A 20,528-nucleotide genomic window follows, 5' to 3' on the forward strand; every position below is an offset into this window, starting at 1 on the left:
ATACTTTTCAGGATAGGTACCAAAGTTATTCACTTGTTAATTTTTCTTCTAGCTCCCAATTTAGTGCCTTGCCTGTAGAAAATACTTAATAAATGTTTGTCAAATTGAATTACATTTGTGTTTAGCATTTTTTAAAGTAAGACACACTTGGTTTCCTGTTTTTTTTTTCTTCTGATATCTATCTTAATTTAAAGCTACTGGAAGGAGTCCCTTGTACTGTAATATGCGTTTATATGATGGTTATTATTATTATTTTTTTCTTTAAGCTTAGCGTGAACCAGAGTACCCTATAACTTTCTTTGTTACTGGCCTGGATTAGAAGGCAAACCTTCTCCCTTGTGATAACTGTTCTTGAGCTGGTGCAAGTACCAACACAATTCCCAGGTTGCACCTGTTTTTGTTTGTTTTTTACTTTTTATTTATATCATAAGTAGTTATGTGGGGTTTTTTTTTCAACTTTTATTTTAAATTCAAGAGTACATGTGCAGGTTCACTATATAGATATTAATTCTTAACACACCAAGATTGTGGAAGTTCCTATATAATATTCAATGGATCTTTCTCATATCAAATAATCTTTATATGTGTTATTTGGTCATATTTATTATTTTTATCATATTCAATTATTTAAATAATTTAAATATAATTGTTTTTACCCATTTTGCAGGTTAGGAAACTAAGGCTTAAGCATAAATAAGTTGCCTAGGTTCACACAGCTAGAAGGTGGTAGTAGATAGGAACACAGTGATGCCTACTCTAAATTGTGAAGATGAATTTAGATGATCTCCCTATCTACATCCAGCTCTGAAGTCTCTGAAGCTCTGGGAATGTTTAACATTATTTGAACATCTGCAGAATCAGTAAAATATTTGGCAAAATGAACTTGCATTGGGGAAAAGTGCTGGGTTGCTTTCAGGCTCAAACCAGTTACAGCTTTCATCAAGCTAATTTGCTAACTGTGCAGGAGGGCTTTTCACAGTGGCAATGAAGCAATATAGATCATTTTTCAGCTTCACTAGATTTTAATGCTTCTATTTATTTATCTTTAGCTCTGGGTGATGGTTTTGCAGTTGTAAATACAACCGAGCTCTAAATTGTTTATCCAGTCACCTCAGGGTTTTATGTATTCAGCCAAATGTTGGAAAACCGTTTAGACTGTGGAGCACACTGGCTCCACCTACTGTCCTATGAGAAAACACCTTCCTACAGTATCTTCATTCAGAATTCTCTTAAATTGTACCCTTTTGCACATTGTGCTTTTCCCCAAACTTTCTTTCTCATATTTTTGGTATTTGAGTTTCCGTTTACCTTGCTGAAAGATAAATTTGCCTATTAAGAAATCGTGAAATTACTGTAACGTTGTCAGTCTTGCCTGTAATTTATATTATAAGGAGAATGTGTTTGGGGGTATAAAAATATCATAGTTTTCAAAAATCTAAATCTATATCAAAATAAGACTTTCCCTCTAGAAAAAAAGTTTTCAAAATATTTTAGTACACTATTGTGTGGTGTATGAATGAATATCTCGTTTTTATTTCCAGAACAGAAACTTTTAATTGAATTTTCTGGAAGCAGTTAACCTCAAATCCAATTAAACTCTGAGTAGAAGTAATTTTATTTTCTACCATTCATCTTTTTAATACTTTAGTTTTCAATTATAAAGACAATACAGCAACATTGTAGAAAATATGGAAAAAGGGGGAAATTCATTATTTAACCTGCTTAGACGTTTAATTTCTTGGTTAGGGAAACCTCACCAACTATAGTTTTGCCAAGTCATGATTGATGAAAACATAGTTTTATAATTGTGATAGTTATCAATTTATTACTTCTTAGCTCTGAGTTCAACATTCATTGCATGGTTGGTGAAAATGGACCTAAGCTGTCAAATATTTTCCTTTGACAGCTGGCCGGATGTTAAATTTTGTCAATAGAGGGCGCTAGAGAGACATTGCAAGAGGAAGAGATTTTCCTTCCTGATTCTGGTGTGCTGGCTTGGCAACTTCTCTGGCGCCAGCTCTTGCAGTCCAAGTGGCTTAATAGCTTCTGGCTCCTACAGTGCTGAGACTTCCCCAGTGCCCAGCTCTTAAAGCTTGGTCAGCTTCTGGTGCCAGGCTATTGCAGAACGTGGCAGTCAGCAGCACCTAGTGGTTAGTAGCTTCCCCTGCCCACCTACCTCCCCGCTCTATGTGATTAGCTTTAGCTGGCACCCTAGAGGGCAGATTTATGACAAGTTCTGAACAGTAGATTTCAGCAAGCTCTGTGGGCATAGCACCACAGCAACTTCTCGGCTATTCAGTGAACCATGGTCATGCCTTCTCCAGCAAGGTCTGCATCTCAGCCTTGGGGAAACCTCTTTTTTAATGCTCTATCTCAGCCTTAGGGGTAGTGGCTGCTCCTTACATCTGCTATTCCTTTATTCTGTAGAGTTTTCTTTACTTGTGACTAGCCTGTCTCTCCGTACTCTTATAAGTTAATAATTGTCTATTCAAATTACTCTGGTTTATCTTTTCTGATTGAACTCTGGCTTAAACTTTTTTTTTTTTTTTTTTTTTTACAAACAGGATCTTGCTCTGTCACCCAGGCTGGAGTGCAGTGGTGTGATCATGGCTCACTGCAGCCTTAGCCTCCCAGGCTCAAGCGATCCTCCCACTTCAGCCTTCTGAGCAGCTAAGAGCACGGGCAAGTGCCACTATGCCTGGATAATTTTTAAAAATTTTTTGTAGAGATGGGTTCTCCTTATGTTGCCCAGGCTGGTGTCGAACTCCTGGGCTCAAGCGATCCTCCCCCCTTGGCTTTCCAAAGTGCTGGGATTATAGCCATGATCCACAATGCCTGGGCTGAAACCATTTTTTTACCCAAAGTTTTAAGTCCACGATCATTTTATGTTCATTATTTTGCTTAGTAAAATTAAATTAGCTAACATGTATAGCTATATGAGCTACATTGCTTATTTACAAAGCAATTACATATCTATTATTCTTTAAATCAGCTTTTTAAAAGTAACCTTTTATTCTTTTTTCCTGACTTTACAGTCTTACCTGATTTATCAATTTTTTGCCTTTGTGGTTAATCCTCTTCATGTCCTACTTAAAAAAACCATTGCCTCTCCGAGGTGATAAAGATGTTCTCCCATATTTTCTTCTGAAAGTTTTATTGTTTTACCTTTTACATTTAGATCTATAGTACATCTGGAATTTATTTTTAATTAAAACAAATTTTTAATTGTTTATCGAGTTGGGCAGCCCTTGAACCAGAATGGGTTCAGAGAAGCTCCCATCTGGAATTTATTTTTGGGTAAGGAGTGTGAACCTGGGATCCAGATTAATTTTTTTCCTATATAAATATGCAGTTGATCCAGTATCCTGTATTGAAAAGACCATCCTTTCCCTAATACACTGCAGGCTTATGTTTGTCATAAATCAGGTGACCGTAAATGTTAGTATGTTCTTATAATCTTACCTGTTCTATTTAACCTTGCTAGTTGGCCTTGATATCTAGTAGTGTAAATACTCCAGGTTTGTTGTTACTCAAGATTGTCTTGGCTCTTCTTGGCCTTTTGTATTTCATATAAAGTTTAGAATCAGCTTTTCAATTTGTACCCAAAACCATTTGGGATTTTTATTAGTATTATGTCTTATACGTCTTTGTCAGATTTATTCCTAGATATGTGATGTGTTTTGATGCTATTGTAAATTATATCTGTAACACCAAAACTGCAGTTACGTGTTCAGATTGTCAATCTGACCCAGGAATCCTTCAGATATTTGAAGATAGCAGTCGTTCCATTTCTTATATGTTGTGTTTTATTTATTTAGTATATTATGCCTTTATATGAGTCTCTACTCTGAATGCTTTAGTATTTCTGTTTTGTTTAGGCTGCCACAAATAGATAAACATCCCAAAGAGAAGCTGAATTAAAGCAGAGAAAAGTAGGAGGACCACTATCTAGCTCTTTCCATTTCTACCTCTGAATACTAGTATATTGAGATTTTCCTCCCAGAATAGCCTACTGTCATCTTTCTGTCTTTGGAACTTTCTGTCAGGGTTGTCCTTACTCTCTCTAACAAGCCTGTATTTGTGGTTTGCACTTCCTCATTCTAATTTGTAAAACTTGTGCATTGTCCTTAAATGAGTTTCATATAGTTTGTAAGATCCTCCTCCACTCCCTGCCTGCAGGTAATTTGGAATGTAATACTGACTTCCATACTATTGACATTTCAGCTAAATTTAATATTATCTGTATGTTTGGACATGCTTCCATTGCTTTATCTTAGTCATCAGTAAAGATTTTCATTAGTTTGAATCTTAGGGCACTCCTGAATGGTAAAATATTCAACATCTCCTACAGGTTTACTTAAAACTATTGACAACTGCTGTTTGGATATATAACTCTCAATCTATCTGGCTCCCCGCCTTACGTTTTCATACTCCACCTAGGAAAATTACTTTATTCTTTGTATAGTTTGAAATTCATTTAATATATTATGAGTAAAATACTCTTTGATACAATTTTTAAAACATTATGATTTAATGTATTATAATATAATGTCAATTTATTAATATAATTAATTATTAATATAATAATGACATTATTATAATATAATGTCAATATTATAATATATTATAATATAATGTCAATAACATTAATAAGCACCCTCTGTGTGAACATTGTGCTAGTACATCTAGTGAGAGGAACATTGGCTATAAGAACAGATAGACCTGGAATAAAATCTTGCCACCACCATTTGCTTATTGTGAGAACTTGGAATTGTATACTATAAATTGTATAATTTCTTAACCTGCTTTTACTGTTTATTTTTAATAGGGACAATAATACTTCACAAGATTGGTTGTGAGAAGCAAGTAAGATAGCACATGTAAAATATAAAGTTCAGTACCTGGTACTTAATAGGCTCAGCATATTTTTGTTCCTTTCTCTCCTTTCAGGGTGTAGCTCAAATCTTAATACATCTATGAAACTGTTCCCAACGATCTTACTCCCTCTCCTAAATGGTTTCTGTATCAATTTTTATTTTATCAAAGCAATATATAAAAAAAGATTAAAAAATCTAGATAATGCTAAACAACTTTAGCAAAACCAGAAGGCAATGCTCTTTCCCAACCCTTCTTTGCTTCCCACTGTCCAATTCTACTCCCCAGAAGCAAAATTAAAAAAAAAAAAAACAACCAGCTTGATTGAGGTATAATTGAGATACAAAACAGACTGCACCTATTTAAAGTGTACAAATTAAATTTTGACATTGGCTTATACCTGTGAAACCATCAAAAACAAGATAGTAACATATCCTTCACCTCCAAGTTTTATTTTATTCCTTTGTAAGCCCTCCTTTTGCATTGAACTCTTCCACCATTTCTCCCCCAGCAACCACTGATCTTCTTTCTGTCACTGTAGATTAGTTTTCATTTTCTAGCCTTTTTTATGATCTGTTTTAGTCCTTGTCTGCTAATTCTAACATCTGTTCTGGGTTAGTTCCAGTTGATTATTTCCCTCATGGATCATGTTTCTTGCTTTTTTTGTATGCCTGGTAATCTTTGATTGAATACCAGACAACATGCTTTTTTTAACTTTGTTAGGTGCTGAATAATTTTTGTATTACTATAAATAGTCTTGAATTTTGTTCTGATTTTCAGTGAAGCTACTTGGAAACAGTTTGATCCTTTTGGATTTTGCTTTTGTGATTTGTTAGGTGTGTCTGGAACAGGGTTCAATCTAGTACTAGCTATTCCCTATTACAGAGGCCAGGCCTTCTTGATTCCTTTATCCAGTGCCCAGTGTGATACAAATTTTAATATTTCAGCTTGTGGTAATAGGCACTGTCTCTGGCTATGTGTCTACTGGCTATGTGTGAACACCTGGTACTGTTCCCTCTCATATTTTCACCATGATTCTTTCCTGGCTTCGACTAGTTTGCTCATATACATCTGCTGATCAGTCTTCTGCTGAATAGTTAGGGGGCCCTTTATAGATTTCCTGAGTTCTTTCTCTCTGAAGTTGTCTCTCATATACTGTCTCCTGTGAAATCTAGTCACCTTGGTCTTCCTGAACTCCCCGCTTTGTTTCCTCATCAGGCAGCCTGCCAAGCTCCCCCTGGGTACTCCCTCCTTATGCTGTGGCTTGAGTACTCCAGGCAGTAAGTTAGGGGCAATCATAGGGGCCTCCGTTTGTTTCTTGGTTTCTTGGGAATCATTGCCTAATGTCTATTGTCTTGAAAATAGTTGTTTCATATATTTTGTCTCCCCTCCCCTTCCCTCTTCTCCCCTCTTCTCCTTATTTCAGGTAAGAGGATAAATCTGGTTCTTGTTTCTTCATCTTGTGTGGAAACAGAAGTCTGGCAATAACTTTGTTAACATTTATTTTATGTATGTATGTATGTATGTATTTATTTATTTATTTATTTATTTTTATAGAGATGAGTCTGTGTTGCCCAGGCTGCTCTAGAGCTCTTGGGCTCAAGCGATCCTCCCACCTTGGTCTCCCAAAGTGCTAAGATTACAAGTGTGAGCCACTGCCCCTGGCCAGCTATTTTTTTTTTTTTTTATTAATTTGGCTCCAGATTTCTGAATAACTTGCTTACAGTCCTATTTCTGGATCTGTAAATTTAAGATACTGTCTGTTGTCTTCTAGTTTTGGTGGTTGGGGATTTTGCTTTTTTATACCATCCCTGCTTTCCCCACTATAGTTTCTCAATAAAGTCAGAGCATAATTTTTTACTAAATAAGTAGTTAGGATGTAACATCCATAATATCAGTATGGCTATGTAAATAATGTGCACTGCTAAGCCAGATAGTGTACTCTATGGTAACATTTCTTTCTGTGTAGACTACTAAAAATACAAAAATTAGCTGGGCATGATGGCATGCACCTGTGTTCCCAGCTACTCGGGAGGCTGACACACAAGAATCTCTTGAACCCAGGAGGTGGAGGTTGCAGTGAGCTGAGATCACGCCACTGCACTCCAGCCTGGGCAACAGAGGAAGACTCTGTCAAAAAAAAAAAAAAAAAAAAAGCACCAAAAATTTGTCCACAGCAAATACATAGGGTTAATATTAATATCCCTTTTACAAGAAGGGCTCCTTCTTATAGAAAAAGGAAAAACCAATAGAAAAACTGGCAAAGGGCATGAAATACCTTTCATAGGAGAAGAAATACAAAAGAACGTAAAATTATACCCATCCTTATTCATTGTAAAAGAAAGAACAACGCGTCCATGTTTTCTTTTACTACTTTTTGGGCCAATAGATTTATTTCTTGACTGGGCAATCTCATTTTTGTGTATCTATTTTACAGATATACCTGCACTTGTAAATATGTATGGTTATTCATTGCAGTATTACCTGCACTTGTAAATATATATGGTTATTCATTGCAATATTGCTTGTAATAGTGAGAATGGGAAATAACCTGAATGTTTACAGTTATAGAGGACTGGTTGAATGAGTTATAGTAAAATTTTTCCAACACTTCTGTCAAATGCCCATTGGCATTTTTTTCCCGAAATTTTTTAATTTATCAAATTGTCTATCCTTTTCTTCCTTTTCTTCTTGGAAATTTCTTTCCTGCAGTTCTTGGTTCTCCTGCCGCAGTTTGGATGGACTGTGTGGTCCCTGGTCCCTTTGCAGTCTTGAGCCTTTTCTTTGAACCTCTCTCCTGTATTGCAGCCCATGTTTCTTAGCTCTCATGTCATCCTTTCTCATGGTCAGTTTCCTTGTTTGCACTCATTACATTCTCCAGTTGATTCCAGAGAAAAGATATGTTGTAAGTATATTTTTTTAATCCTTGACTGAAAATGTTTTCTTTTACCCTCTCAGTGAATTGATTGTTTGTCTTGATATTAGCACCTCTGCTGAAAATCATTCTTTTGAAATTTGGAAAATATTGTGCCACTTTATTCTTCCGATAATCAAATTTATAAAATACTGTTTAGCCATTTCTTTCTCCATGTTATTTACTTATAAATTCTACTGGGGTTTTTTACTATTCCTTTGCTATTCATGTTTGCACTTTGTTTTTGTGAAGACAGGAGCAAAGATCAAATTAAGATCCATTAATTAAGCCTTCTATGTTTTACTAGAAACAGAAACTAGAAATTAAAACATTACTAGAAAAATGAAATGTTAAAGAGATATACAAAATGTAAACTGCAATTTGTTGCTTTTGTATTCCAAGTAACAAAATTAAGCCAATCCTGTATTCATCGTGTCATACTGCATCCATGGACCACAATTTCAGTGCATCGGTATAGGCTGCCTTCCCCAACTCATTTTTTGCTGTATCTCTGAGGTTCTTCCTGAGATCTTTTTCTTGCTTGCCTTTAGAAATTAGAATTTCCTTTAGTGGGTTTGCTGGTGGAAAATTTTTAGTTTTATTTGTCTGAAGTATCTTTATTTTATTTGGATTATTGTGAGAAATTTTTGGTGAGTACAGAATTTTTTTTCAGCACCTTGAAAATATCTTCCCAATGTCTTTCTGAGAAGTTACTTGTGTAATTGTTGTTAAAGGCTACATGAATGTATCTTTATTTAAAGTGCTATTGATTAACCTAAATGTCTTCTTATGTTTTTCTCTTAAAGGGAATACAGTGAGTAACCTGATCATGATTATACCTCCAATGTTCGGTGCAGTTCAGAGTGTTAGAGACGGTCTGGAAAAACGGTACATTGCTTCTTATTTAGCACTCACAGGTATGTATAACACTATATCTGAAGAAATGTACAGTATTCAAATGGGCCATTTTTCTCATTGATTTCTAAAAGCAGTTTTCAATTTTGTGTTATTACATAACTTGAATATATTCTGAAACTTCTTAGTTAAAACTCCAAAAACCTTGCCAGTGAATTGAACTGCATTTTGAATAAAATGTTTTAGAAATTACAAAATATTTTAAGCATACAAAAAAGAATAGAGATAATATAACAAATATACCCACATATCTTACTACCCAGTTTTGTCAGGTCCTAACAATTTATAATATTTGTTTCAGATCTTTTTCTTTTTTAAGGAAATTACTACAGATAAAATTGAAACTCCTTTGTATTCCTCCCTGATTGTATCCCCCTCAGCCTCCCAGCCCATCCCCAAGAGCTGAATTTGATGCTTATCATTTTCGCATGTTTTCATGTTTATACTATGTATGTATATATCCTTAAAAGTATACATAGTATAGTTTTGCATAGTTTTAAACTTTTTGGAAAGGATACCATCAAACCTTTTGTGACTTATGTTATATTCTACTTGACTGTGAGGTGGAGGACTGTCTTAATCATCTTTGCGTCCCCATTGTCTGGCAGTTTAGTGTTCCTCAATAAGTACTGGATGGATGGGTAAATCACTACCAGAGCCTAACGTAGTGAAATCACTTCTGTCCTCTGTCATGTTCTTGCATCATCATAATAAATAAAAAATACCAAATAAAGTGGATTCTTTCTAGTAGTTTCTTTTTTTCATTTTCTTTTCTTTTCTGTTTTTTTTTTATTATTATACTTTAAGTTCTAGGGTACTTGTGCACAACGTGCAGATTTGTTACATATGTATACATGTGCCATGTTGGTGTGCTGCACCCATTAACTCATCATTTACATTAGGTATATCTCCTAATGCTATCCCTCCCCCCTCCCCCCACCCCACGACGGGCCCCAGTGTGTGTTGTTCCCTACCCTGTGTCCAAATGTTCTCATTGTTCAATTCCCACCTATGAGTGAGAACATGCAGTGTTTGGTTTTTTGCCCTTGCAATAGTTTGCTGAGAATGATGGTTTCCAGCTTCATCCATGTCCCTACAAAGGACATTAACTCATCCTTTTTTATGGCTGCATAGTATTCCATGGTGTATATGTGCCACATTTTATTAATCCAGTCTATCATTGATGGACATTTGGGTTGGTTCCAAGTCTTTGCTATTGTGAATAGTGCCGCAGTAAACATACATATGCATGTGTCTTTATAGCAGCATGACTTATAATACTTTGGGTAAATACCCAGTAATGGGATGGCTGGGTCAAATGGTATTTCTAGTTCTAGATCCTTGAGGAATCGCCCCACTGTCTTTCACCATGGTTGAACTAGTTTACACTCCCACCAACAGTGTAACAGTGTTCCTATTTCTCCACATCCTCTCCAGCACGTGTTGTTTCCTGACTTTTTAATGGTGGCCATTCTAACTGGTGTGAGATGGTATCTCATTGTGGTTTTGATTTGCATTTCTCTGATGGCCAGTGATGATGAGCATTTTTTCATGTGTCTGTTGGCTGCATAAATGTCTTCTTTTGAGAAGTGTCTGTTCATATCCTTCACCCACTTTTTGATGGGGTTGTTTTTTTCTTGTAAATTTGTTTGAGTTCTTCGTAGATTCTGGATATTAGTCCTTTGTCAGATGAGTAGATTGCAAAAATTTTCCCCCATTCTGTAGGTTGCCTGTTCACTCTGATGATAGTTTCTTTTGCTGTGCAGAAGTTCTTTAGTTTAATTAGATCCCATTTGTCAATTTTGGCTTTTGTTGCCATTGCTTTTGGTGTTTTAGACATGAAGTCCTTGCCCATGCCTATGTCCTGAATGGTATTGCCTAGGTTTTCTTCTAGGGTTTTTATGGTTTTAGGTCTAACATTTAAGTCTTTGATCCATCTTGAATTAATTTTTGTATAAGGAGTAAGGAAGGGATCCAGTTTGAGCTTTCTACATATGGCTAGCCAGTTTTCCCAGCACCATTTATTAAATAGGGAATCCTTTCCCCATTTCTTGTTTTTGTCAGGTTTGTCAAAGATCAGATGGTGGTAGATGTGTGGTATTATTTCTGAGGGCTCTGTTCTGTTCCATTGGTCTATATCTGTGTTTTGGTACCAGTACCATGCTGTTTTGGTTACTGTAGCCTTGTAGTATAGTTTGAAGTCAGGTAGAGTGATGCCTCCGGCTTTGTTCTTTTTGCTTAGGATTGACTTGGCAATATGGGCTCTTTTTTGGTTCCATATGAACTTTAAAGTAATTTTTTCCAATTCTGTGAAGAAAGTCATTTGTAGCTTGATGGGGATGGCATTGAATCTATAAACTACCTTGGATAGTATGGCCATTTTCACAATATTGATTCTTCCTATCCATGAGCATGGAATGTTCTTCCATTTGTTTGTGTCCTCTTTTATTTCATTGAGCAGTGGTTTGTAGTTCTCCTTGAAGAGGTCCTTCACATCCCTTGTAAGTTGGATTCCTAGGTATTTTATTCTCTTTGAAGCAATTGTGAATGGGAGTTCACTCATGATTTGGCTCTCTGTTTGTCTGTTATTGGTGTATAAGAATGCTTGTGATTTTTGCACATTGACTTTGTATCCTGAGACTTTGCTGATGTTGCTTAACAGCTTAAGGAGATGTGGGGCTGAGACGATGAGGTTTTCTAGATATACAGTCATGTCATCTGCAAAAAGGGACAATTTGACTTCCTCTTTTCCTAATTGAATACCCTTTATTTCTTTCTCCTGCCTGATTGCTCTGGCCGGAACTTCCAACACTATGTTGAATCGGAGTGGTGAGAGAGGGCATCCCTATCTTGTGCCAGTTTTCAAAGGGAATGCTTCCAGTTTTTGCCCATTCAGTATGATATTGGCTGTGGGTTTGTTTTTGAGATACGTCCCATCAATACCTAATTTATTGAGAGTTTTTAGCCTGAAGGGCTGTTGAATTTTGTCAAAGGCCTTTTCTGCATCTATTGAGATAACCATGTGGTTTTTGTCTTTGGTTCTGTTTATATGCTGGATTACGTTTATTGATTTGCATATGTTGAACCAGCCCTGCATCCCAGGAATGAAGCCCACTTGATCATGGTGGATAAGCTTTTTGATGTGCTGCTAGATTCGGTTTGCCAGTATTTTATTGAGGATTTTTACATCAATGTTCATCAGAGATACTGGTCTAAAATTCTCTTTTTTTGTTGTGTCTCTGCCAGGCTTTGCTATCAGGACGATGCTGGCCTCATAAAATGAGTTAGGGAGGATTCCCTCTTTTTCTATTGATTGGAATAGTTTCAGAAGGAATGGTACTAGCTCCTCCTTGTACCTCTGGTAGAATTCGGCTGTGAATCCATCTGGTCCTGGACTTTTTTTTGTTGGTAGGCTATTATTGCCTCAATTTCAGAGCCTGTTATTGGTCTCTTCAGGGATTCAACTTCTTCCTGGTTTAGTCTTGGGAGGGTGTATGTGTCTAGGAATTTATCCATTTCTTCTAGATTTTCTAGTTTATTTGCATAGATGTGTTTATAGTATTCTCTGATGGTAGCTTGTATATCTGTGGGATTGGTGGTGATATCCCCTTTATCAATTTTTATTGTGTCTATTTGATTCTTCTCTCTTTTCTTCTTTATTGGTCTTGCTAGCAGTCTATTAATTTTGTTGATCTTATCAAAAACCAGCTCCTGGATTCATTGATTTTTTGATGGGTTTTTTGTGTTTCTATCTCCTTCAGTTCTGCTCTGATCTTAGTTATTTCTTGCCTTCTGCTAGCTTTTGAATGTGTTTGCTCTTGCTTCTCTAGTTCTTTCAATTGTGATGTTAGGGTGTCAGTTTTAGATCTTTCCTGCTTTCTCTTGTGGGCACCTAGTGCTATAAATTTCCCTCTACACACTGCTTTAAATGTGTCCCAGAGATTCTGGTATGTTGTGTCTTTGTTCTCATTGGTTTCAAGGAACATCTTTATTTCTGCCTTCATTTTGTTATGTACCCAGTAGTCATTTGGCAGCAGGTTGTTCAGTTTCCATGTAGTTGAGCGGTTTTGAGTGAGTTTCTTAATCCTGAGTTCTAGTTTGATTGCACTATGGTCTGAGAGACAGTTTGTTATAATTTCTGTTCTTTTACATTTGCTGAGGAGTGCTCTATTTCCAACTATGTGGTCAATTTTGGAATAAGTGCAATGTGGTGCTGAGAAGAATGTATATTCTGTTGATTTGGGGTGGAGAGTTCTGTAGATGTCTATTAGGTCCACTTGGTGCAGAGCTGAGTTCAATTCCTGGATATCCTTGTTAACTTTCTGTCTCGTTGATCTGTCTGATGTTGACAGTGGGGTGTTAAAGTCTCCCATTATTATTGTATGGAGTCTAAGTCTCTTTGTAGATCTCTAAGGACTTGCTTTATGAATCTGGGTGCTCCTGTATTGGGTGTATATATATTTAGGATAGTTAGCTCTTCTTGTTGAATTGATCCCTTTACCATTATGTAATGGCCTTCTTTGTCTCTTTTGATCTTTGTTGGTTTAAAGTCTTTTTTATCAGATACTAGGATTGCAACCCCTGCCTTTTTTTGCTTTCCATTTGCTTGATAGATCTTCCTCCATCCCTTTATTTTGAGCCTATGTGTGTCTTTGCACGTGACATGGATCTCCTGAATACAGCACACTGATGGGTCTTGACTCTTTATCCAATTTGCCAGTCTGTGTCTTTTAATTGGAGCATTTAGCCCATTTACATTTAAGGTTAATATTGTTATGTGTGAATTTGATCCTGTCATTATGATTTTAGCTGGTTATTTTGCTTGTTAGTTGATGCAGTTTCTTCCTAGCCTCGATGGTCTTTACAATTTGGCATGTTTTTGCAGTGGCTGGTACCAGTTGTTCCTTTTCATGTTTAGTGCTTCCTTCAGGAACTCTTGTAGGGCAGGCCTGGTGGTGACAAAATCTCTCAGCGTTTGCTTGTCTGTAAAGGATTTTATTTCTCCTTCACTTATGAAGCTTAGTTTGGCTGGATATGAAATTCTGGGTTGAAAATTATGTTCTTTAAGAATGTTGATTTTGGCCCCCACTCTCTTCTGGCTTGTAGAGTTTCTGTCAAGAGACAGTCTGATGGGCTTCCCTTTGTGGGTAACCCAACCTTTCTCTCTAGCTGCCCTTAATATTTTTTCCTTCATTTCAACTTTGGTGAATCTGACAATTATGTGTCTTGGAGTTGCTTTTTTTTTTTTTTTTTTGATAGAGTCTTACTCTGTCACCCAGGCTGGAGTGCAGTGATACAGTGTCGGCTCACTGCAGCCTCAACCTCCCAGGTACAAGCGATCCTCCTACCTTAGCCTCTCAAGTAGCTGGGACTACAGGCGTATGCCACCATGCCTGGCTAATTTTTGTATTTTTTTGTAGAGATAGGATTTTACCATGTTGCCCAGGCTAATCTCAAACTCCTGAGATCAAGCAATCCTCCTGCCATGGCCTCCCAAACTGCTGGGATTACAGGTGTGCGTCACTGTGCCTCGCCCTATTTATTTTTTATAACTCTCTAAAGTCTCTTTCTTTTGTTTTAGCTAATGGTGAGTATTTCCACATTGACAGAAAGGACTTCTAATTATCCCAAAACTGTAAGCTATAGTGAATCATGTCAGATTCTACCTTAGATTACTTATTAGGTATGAGAGACTTTAATTTCAGAATCTGTTGCTCATATGCATTTTAAGAAAGTTAGTTGATTTATCTTTAAAAGGAAGACTTGTCTACGGACTTATCCCTTTGCTTTTTTTCTAGGGTGTTTTCATAATATTTATAAAACATGGACAAATCACAATCTGTAACAACAATAAGAATAAAAAGACCTGAGGGATTTCCAATTGCCTTAGAATAATGGTGGCCTCCTAAGTTGGAGTTTGTCCACTTATTCTCCCAGAAAAACATACAGATTAATAAGGAAAACAAATAGAACTACATGCAACCTACACTTTCAGCCTTACTAGGAGAAAGAATATCATGAACTTCAATTTATTTTAAAGTAAGAAATAAACACCAAGTTCCAACGGAACTGTTTTCAGTGTTTCAGACTTGGAGATGTTTGAAAAACTATATGGAAAAGAGAAGAGAGGACTCAAGGGCCTAATTTTGACAAAAATAGCAATAGAAAGATAAAACTCCACAGTAAAGGCAGAATCTATGAAAGCAGTCTAAGATCTGGTAGATCACAGTACTGTCTAAAGGTAAAGGACTTGAAAGTGTGTCAGACCTAAGGTGGTAGTTTTGGAAAGGCATCACTTTTGGGAAAGAGGTAAGTAGAAAGGGGGAGGTGCCCTTTGGAGATGTGTTAGTGAAAGAAAAGAAGAACGTTGAGGGGAATTAAGATCCTACTGAAAACAAAGAATTACAAAATACATCAACTTCTCCCTTCACTGCTTCCCCAAATATATATATATTTCATATATATATATATATATTTCATATATATATATATTTCATATATATATATATATTTCATATATATATATATTTCATATATATATATTTCATATATATATATATTTCATATATATATTTCATATATATATATTTCATATATATATTTCATATATATATATTTCATATATATATATTTCATATATATATATTTCATATATATATATTTCATATATATATTTCATATATATATTTCATATATATATTTCATATATATATTTCATATATATATTTCATATATATATTTCATATATATATATTTCATATATATATATTTCATATATATATTTCATATATATATTTCATATATATATATTTCATATATATATATTTCATATATATATATTTCATATATATATATTTCATATATATATATATTTCATATATATATATTTCATATATATATTTCATATATATATATTTCATATATATATATTTCATATATATATTTCATATATATATATTTCATATATATATATTTCATATATATATTTCATATATATATTTCATATATATATATTTCATATATATATTTCATATATATATTTCATATATATATATATTTCATATATATATATTTCATATATATATATTTCATATATATATATATTTCATATATATATATTTCATATATATATTTCATATATATATTTCATATATATATATTTCATATATATATATTTCATATATATATTTCATATATATATTTCATATATATATATTTCATATATATATATTTCATATATATATATATTTCATATATATATTTCATATATATATATTTCATATATATATATATTTCATATATATATATATTTCATATATATATATATTTCATATATATATATTTCATATATATATATATTTCATATATATATATTTCATATATATATATATTTCATATATATATATATTTCATATATATATATTTCATATATATATATATTTCATATATATATATTTCATATATATATATATATATATGAAACTTCACTATTCTGACTGAAGTGGGCAGTCTTGAATGAGAAATCTTGTAAGCCACTTAAAATCTTTACTCTTTCTATAAAATAGACCCCCCAAAATGCAGCCCATTTCCATACAAAATTAGGGTAAAAACAGAAAATGAGAATCAAAACCATTTGGGTGATAGAATTTCTTCCCCACAACAAACTATGAAACAGAAGGAAGATTTAATACAATACTCCTAACTGAATTAAGTAGCCTCAAACAAAGAAATGAATCAAAAATTTAAAAACTAATAACAGAAATAGCTCAATTCCTCCCCTCAAAAAAGATGAAACAAAATTAGAATTCATCGAACTTAATAAAGAAATTAAGACTAAATTACAGTGTGCTTGAGGGACAGTAGAGTCTACTGAATATTTAATAAGGGCTGTGGCAGAAAGTCAGAGAAACAAGCAAGGAAATTAAAAGGAGATAAAGAAATCAAAAGAGTCAGAGAAAAAAGGATTGAAATGGAAGACAGACAGAAAAGATCCAACATGCATATAATTGGAGTCCCTAGGTGGTGTGGGGGGAACCAGTGGAACATAATTATATTTAAAATTATAATTCAAGACAACTTTCTAGAAATGAAAAAAGACTTTAATATGTATATTGAAAGGTCCAATTTTGCCTGGTAAACTGACTTAGAATGATCAATTTTGAGATAGAGCCAAGTAAAACTATTGGATTGTAAAAATGAAATTGTTCTCAAAGCTCTTGGAAATAAGCCTTGATTACTTACAAGGGACCAAAAATTACACAGGCATCAGACCTTATCAGTAATATACAAAGAAAATACCAGTGGAGCAGCATTTTCTAAAAAATGAAGCGGAAGTATAAGCCAAGTATTTTATATTCCAACTAGGTTGTTCTCCTGGTGCTCTAGTTATAGAAAAACAGTTTTAAACCTACAAATACTCATTGAATACTGTACATATGACTCCTTCCTGATGAATCCACTGTTACTGCACTGTTCAATTTAGTAGCTGCTAGTCATATGTTGCAATTTAAATTAATTACAGTTAAATAAAATGTAAAATTCAGTTCCTTTGTCACACTAGTCACATTTCAAGTGTTCAATACCCACATGTGGATTGTGACTACTATATTGGGCAGTGCAGGTATAGAACATCTTCATTACTGCAGAAAGTTCTACCGGCCACACTGTACTAGAATGTCCATCTGGTCATGAGTACTGAAAAAGGCTTAATGCAAAAATAATTCCTAAAAGAACAACAAAACACCCTGTATTAGTTTTCATGCTGCTGATAAAGACATACCTGAGACTAGGAAGAAAAAGAGGTTTACTGGACTTACAGTTCCACATGGCTGGGGAATCATGGCTTTACAATCATGGCAGAAAGCAAGGAGGAGCAAGTCACTTCTTACATGGATGGTGGCAGGCAAAGAGAGAGCTTGTGCAGGGAAACTCCCATTTTCTAAAACCATCAGCTCTTGTGAGACTTATTCACTATCATGAGAACAGCATGGGAAAGACTCATCCCCATAATTCAATCACCTCCCACCGGGTTCCTCCCATGATACATGGGAATTGTGGGTGTTACAATTCAAGATGAGATTTGGGTGGGGACCCAGCCAAACCATATTGCACCCCTTTCCTAAATATCAAAAGAATTTATCTAAAAGAGTGAAAAAGGGCTGGGCACAGTGGCTCATGCCTGTAATCTCAGCACTTTGGGAGGCCAAAGCAGGTGGATTGCATAAGCCCAGGCATTCAAGACCAGCCTGGGCATCATAGTGAGACCCTGTCTCTTTAAAAAAAAAAAAAAGGAAAAGAAAAGAAACAAAAAAGAAAAAAGTAAAAAAGACACATTACTTAGGGAAAGATGGTAAATATAAAATAAAATGTGATAATTATAATAAAACAATATGACAGAGTTGTTTGACTTAACTATAAAAAAAGAGATATATTTCATCAAGCCTGGGCAACATAGTGAGCCCTTGTCTCTACAGAAAATTAGTCAGGCATGATGGCACATGCCTGTAGTCCCAGCTACTCAGGAGGCTGAGGTGAGAGGATTGCTTGAGCCTAGGAGGTCATGGCTGCAGTGAGCCAAGATTTCACCACTGCACTCCTGCCTGGGTGATAGAGTGAGACCCTGTCTCAAAAAAAAAAAAAAAAAAGATTTTCAAATTGGCTCATGAAGCAAAATCAAGACCCAAGTTCATGCTATATGCAAAAGATACACCTAAAACAAAGTGATTCAGAAAAGTTTGACATAATGGGCAAAAATATATCAAAGAAATAGAAATAATAAAAAAGCAGGGGTAGTGATGTTGATACCATATAAAGTAGAATTCCCTTCAAAAAGCATTATATGTGACAAAGAAGCACTTTATAATGCTAAAAGCTGTGATTTACAATGAAAATATAACAGTTATTAATGTCTCTGTAACAAATAATATAGCCACCACCTTTATATGGCAGAAATTGTGGGGGGGGGGCGGGTACAAGAAGAAATAAAAACATATAAATAATAGAAGATTTTATGCTACACTAGGTACAAGAGAAGTCAAGTGACAAAAAAAAATATTAAAAAGACTTAAGCAACACAACTAATAAGGCAAATCTTAAAGATTTATGCTGAACTTTACATCCTGATAATAGAGACTATACCCCCTTCTCAAGTGCACATAGAATGTTCATAAAAACAGAAAACATGATGGATATAGTAATTACCCTAATTTGATCACTATGCATTATATGTATCAAAACATCACTATGTACTCCACGAATATGTAATTATTTGTCAATTAAAAAATAAAATTTAAAAAATTCCAAAAAAAAAAGAAAACAGTAATGTCCATGAAGTAGAAATATTAAAACAACATTCTCTGATCACAATGCATCTACACTAGAAATCAACAACTAAATCAAACTAGAAAAAGGCTTCTATTATAGAATTATTGAATATTCTATTTATTATTGGTTAAAAGGGAAAATGGAAACTGAATTATGGAATTTCTGAAATATATTTGCAATGAAAACTCTGCATATCAGAATCTATGGGGATTTATTTCAAGCAGCCATCAAGGATACTTTATAGACTTAAACATTTAATGAAAATAAAAGAGAAAATGTGAAAGGAGAAAATTTAATTAAAACCTCAACTCAAAAGGTAATTAAACAAGACAACAAAGTAAACCAAATGAACATTAAAAGGAGGAAATTATCGAGATAAAAGCAGAAATTAACAAAATAGAGACAGAAGCCAGTGGTACCAAGAAAAAAATAACGTAAATGACTCTAATAAAAATACCAATAAGCTTTTTTCTCCCTTGAATTAGACAAGTTGATAGTAAAGTCTGTATGAAAAAATAAACATGTAAGTATATCTAGGAAATCCCTAAAAAATAGGAGAGCCCTAAGGGAGTACTAGCCCTACCAGATATGAAAACAAATTTTTAGAATAGTATAGCACTGATATTCCAATAGACCATACAGTGGAGTTTTTAAAAAGTACAGAAATAGACCAAAACCTATATTGGGGTTTAGTATAGCACTGATGCAAAAGTAATTCCTAAAACAACAACAAAACACCCTGTATTAGTTTGTTTTCATGCTGCTGATAAAGACATACCCAAGACTAGGAAGAAAAAGAGGTTTACTGGACTTATGGTTCCACATGGCTGGGAAATCATGGCCTTACAATCATGGCAGAAAGCAAGGAGGAGCAAGTCACTTCTTACATGGATGGTGGCAGGCAAAGAGTAGATTAGAATTAGAATAGTATAGCACTGATATTCCGATAGACCATACAGTGGAGTTTTTAAGAAGCACAGAAATAGACCGAAATCTATATTGGGGTTTAGTATTAATAAAGATGGCATCTCTAGTCACTGGGGCAAAGATGATGTGTTTTAATAAGTGATGCTGAGGAAAAGAACTGGATGTGTGCCTTATACATAAGAATAAATTCTAAATTGATAAGAAGCCTAAAAGTAAAAATAAAAATCTTACAACTACTAGAAGAAAACGTGTGTGCATTCTTACATAGGGAAGAATCTTTGGGGAAAGACTTTCTATGATTCAAAATTCAGGTATAAGAAAGGAAAAGGTTGACAAATTATGTAAAAATAAAAAAACTTTTGTTATATAACATTTACGTTGTATTAAAAAATAAAGTCGCTTTTGCATGACAAAAAATAGCATAAGCAAACTCAAAAGCAAAAGGCCACATGGTAAAAAAAATGTTCACAATAAAAGGTTTAATATTCCTAATATACAATTTTTCTTTTTTTTTTTTTTTTTTTTTAAGACAGTCTCACTCTGTCGCTCAGGCTGCAGTGCAGTGGCACAATCT

The 20,528-nt window shown here is 34.4% G+C and overlaps 1 protein-coding gene across 11 annotated transcripts in view; it reads left to right on the top strand.

Annotated features, from left to right (window-relative positions):
* Window positions 1-20,528, top strand: part of ACER3 (alkaline ceramidase 3) — a 156,625-nt gene that overhangs the window by 44,037 nt on the left and 92,060 nt on the right. For 9 of the 11 annotated variants that reach the window (XM_055283014.2, XM_063641400.1, XM_063641395.1 and 6 more), the window contains one exon: window positions 8,596-8,706. The exons of 1 other annotated variant lie outside the window; for it this stretch is intronic. In XM_055283014.2, coding sequence (XP_055138989.1) covers window positions 8,596-8,706 — 111 coding nt within the window. Of the gene's footprint in view, window positions 1-8,595; window positions 8,707-20,528 lie in introns of those variants that run through there. One more of the 11 variants, XM_055283021.2, reaches the window with a different exon arrangement.

The sequence above is a fragment of the Symphalangus syndactylus genome, chromosome 6, assembly GCF_028878055.3.
Source record: "Symphalangus syndactylus isolate Jambi chromosome 6, NHGRI_mSymSyn1-v2.1_pri, whole genome shotgun sequence".
Classification (NCBI taxonomy): Eukaryota; Metazoa; Chordata; class Mammalia; order Primates; family Hylobatidae; genus Symphalangus; species Symphalangus syndactylus.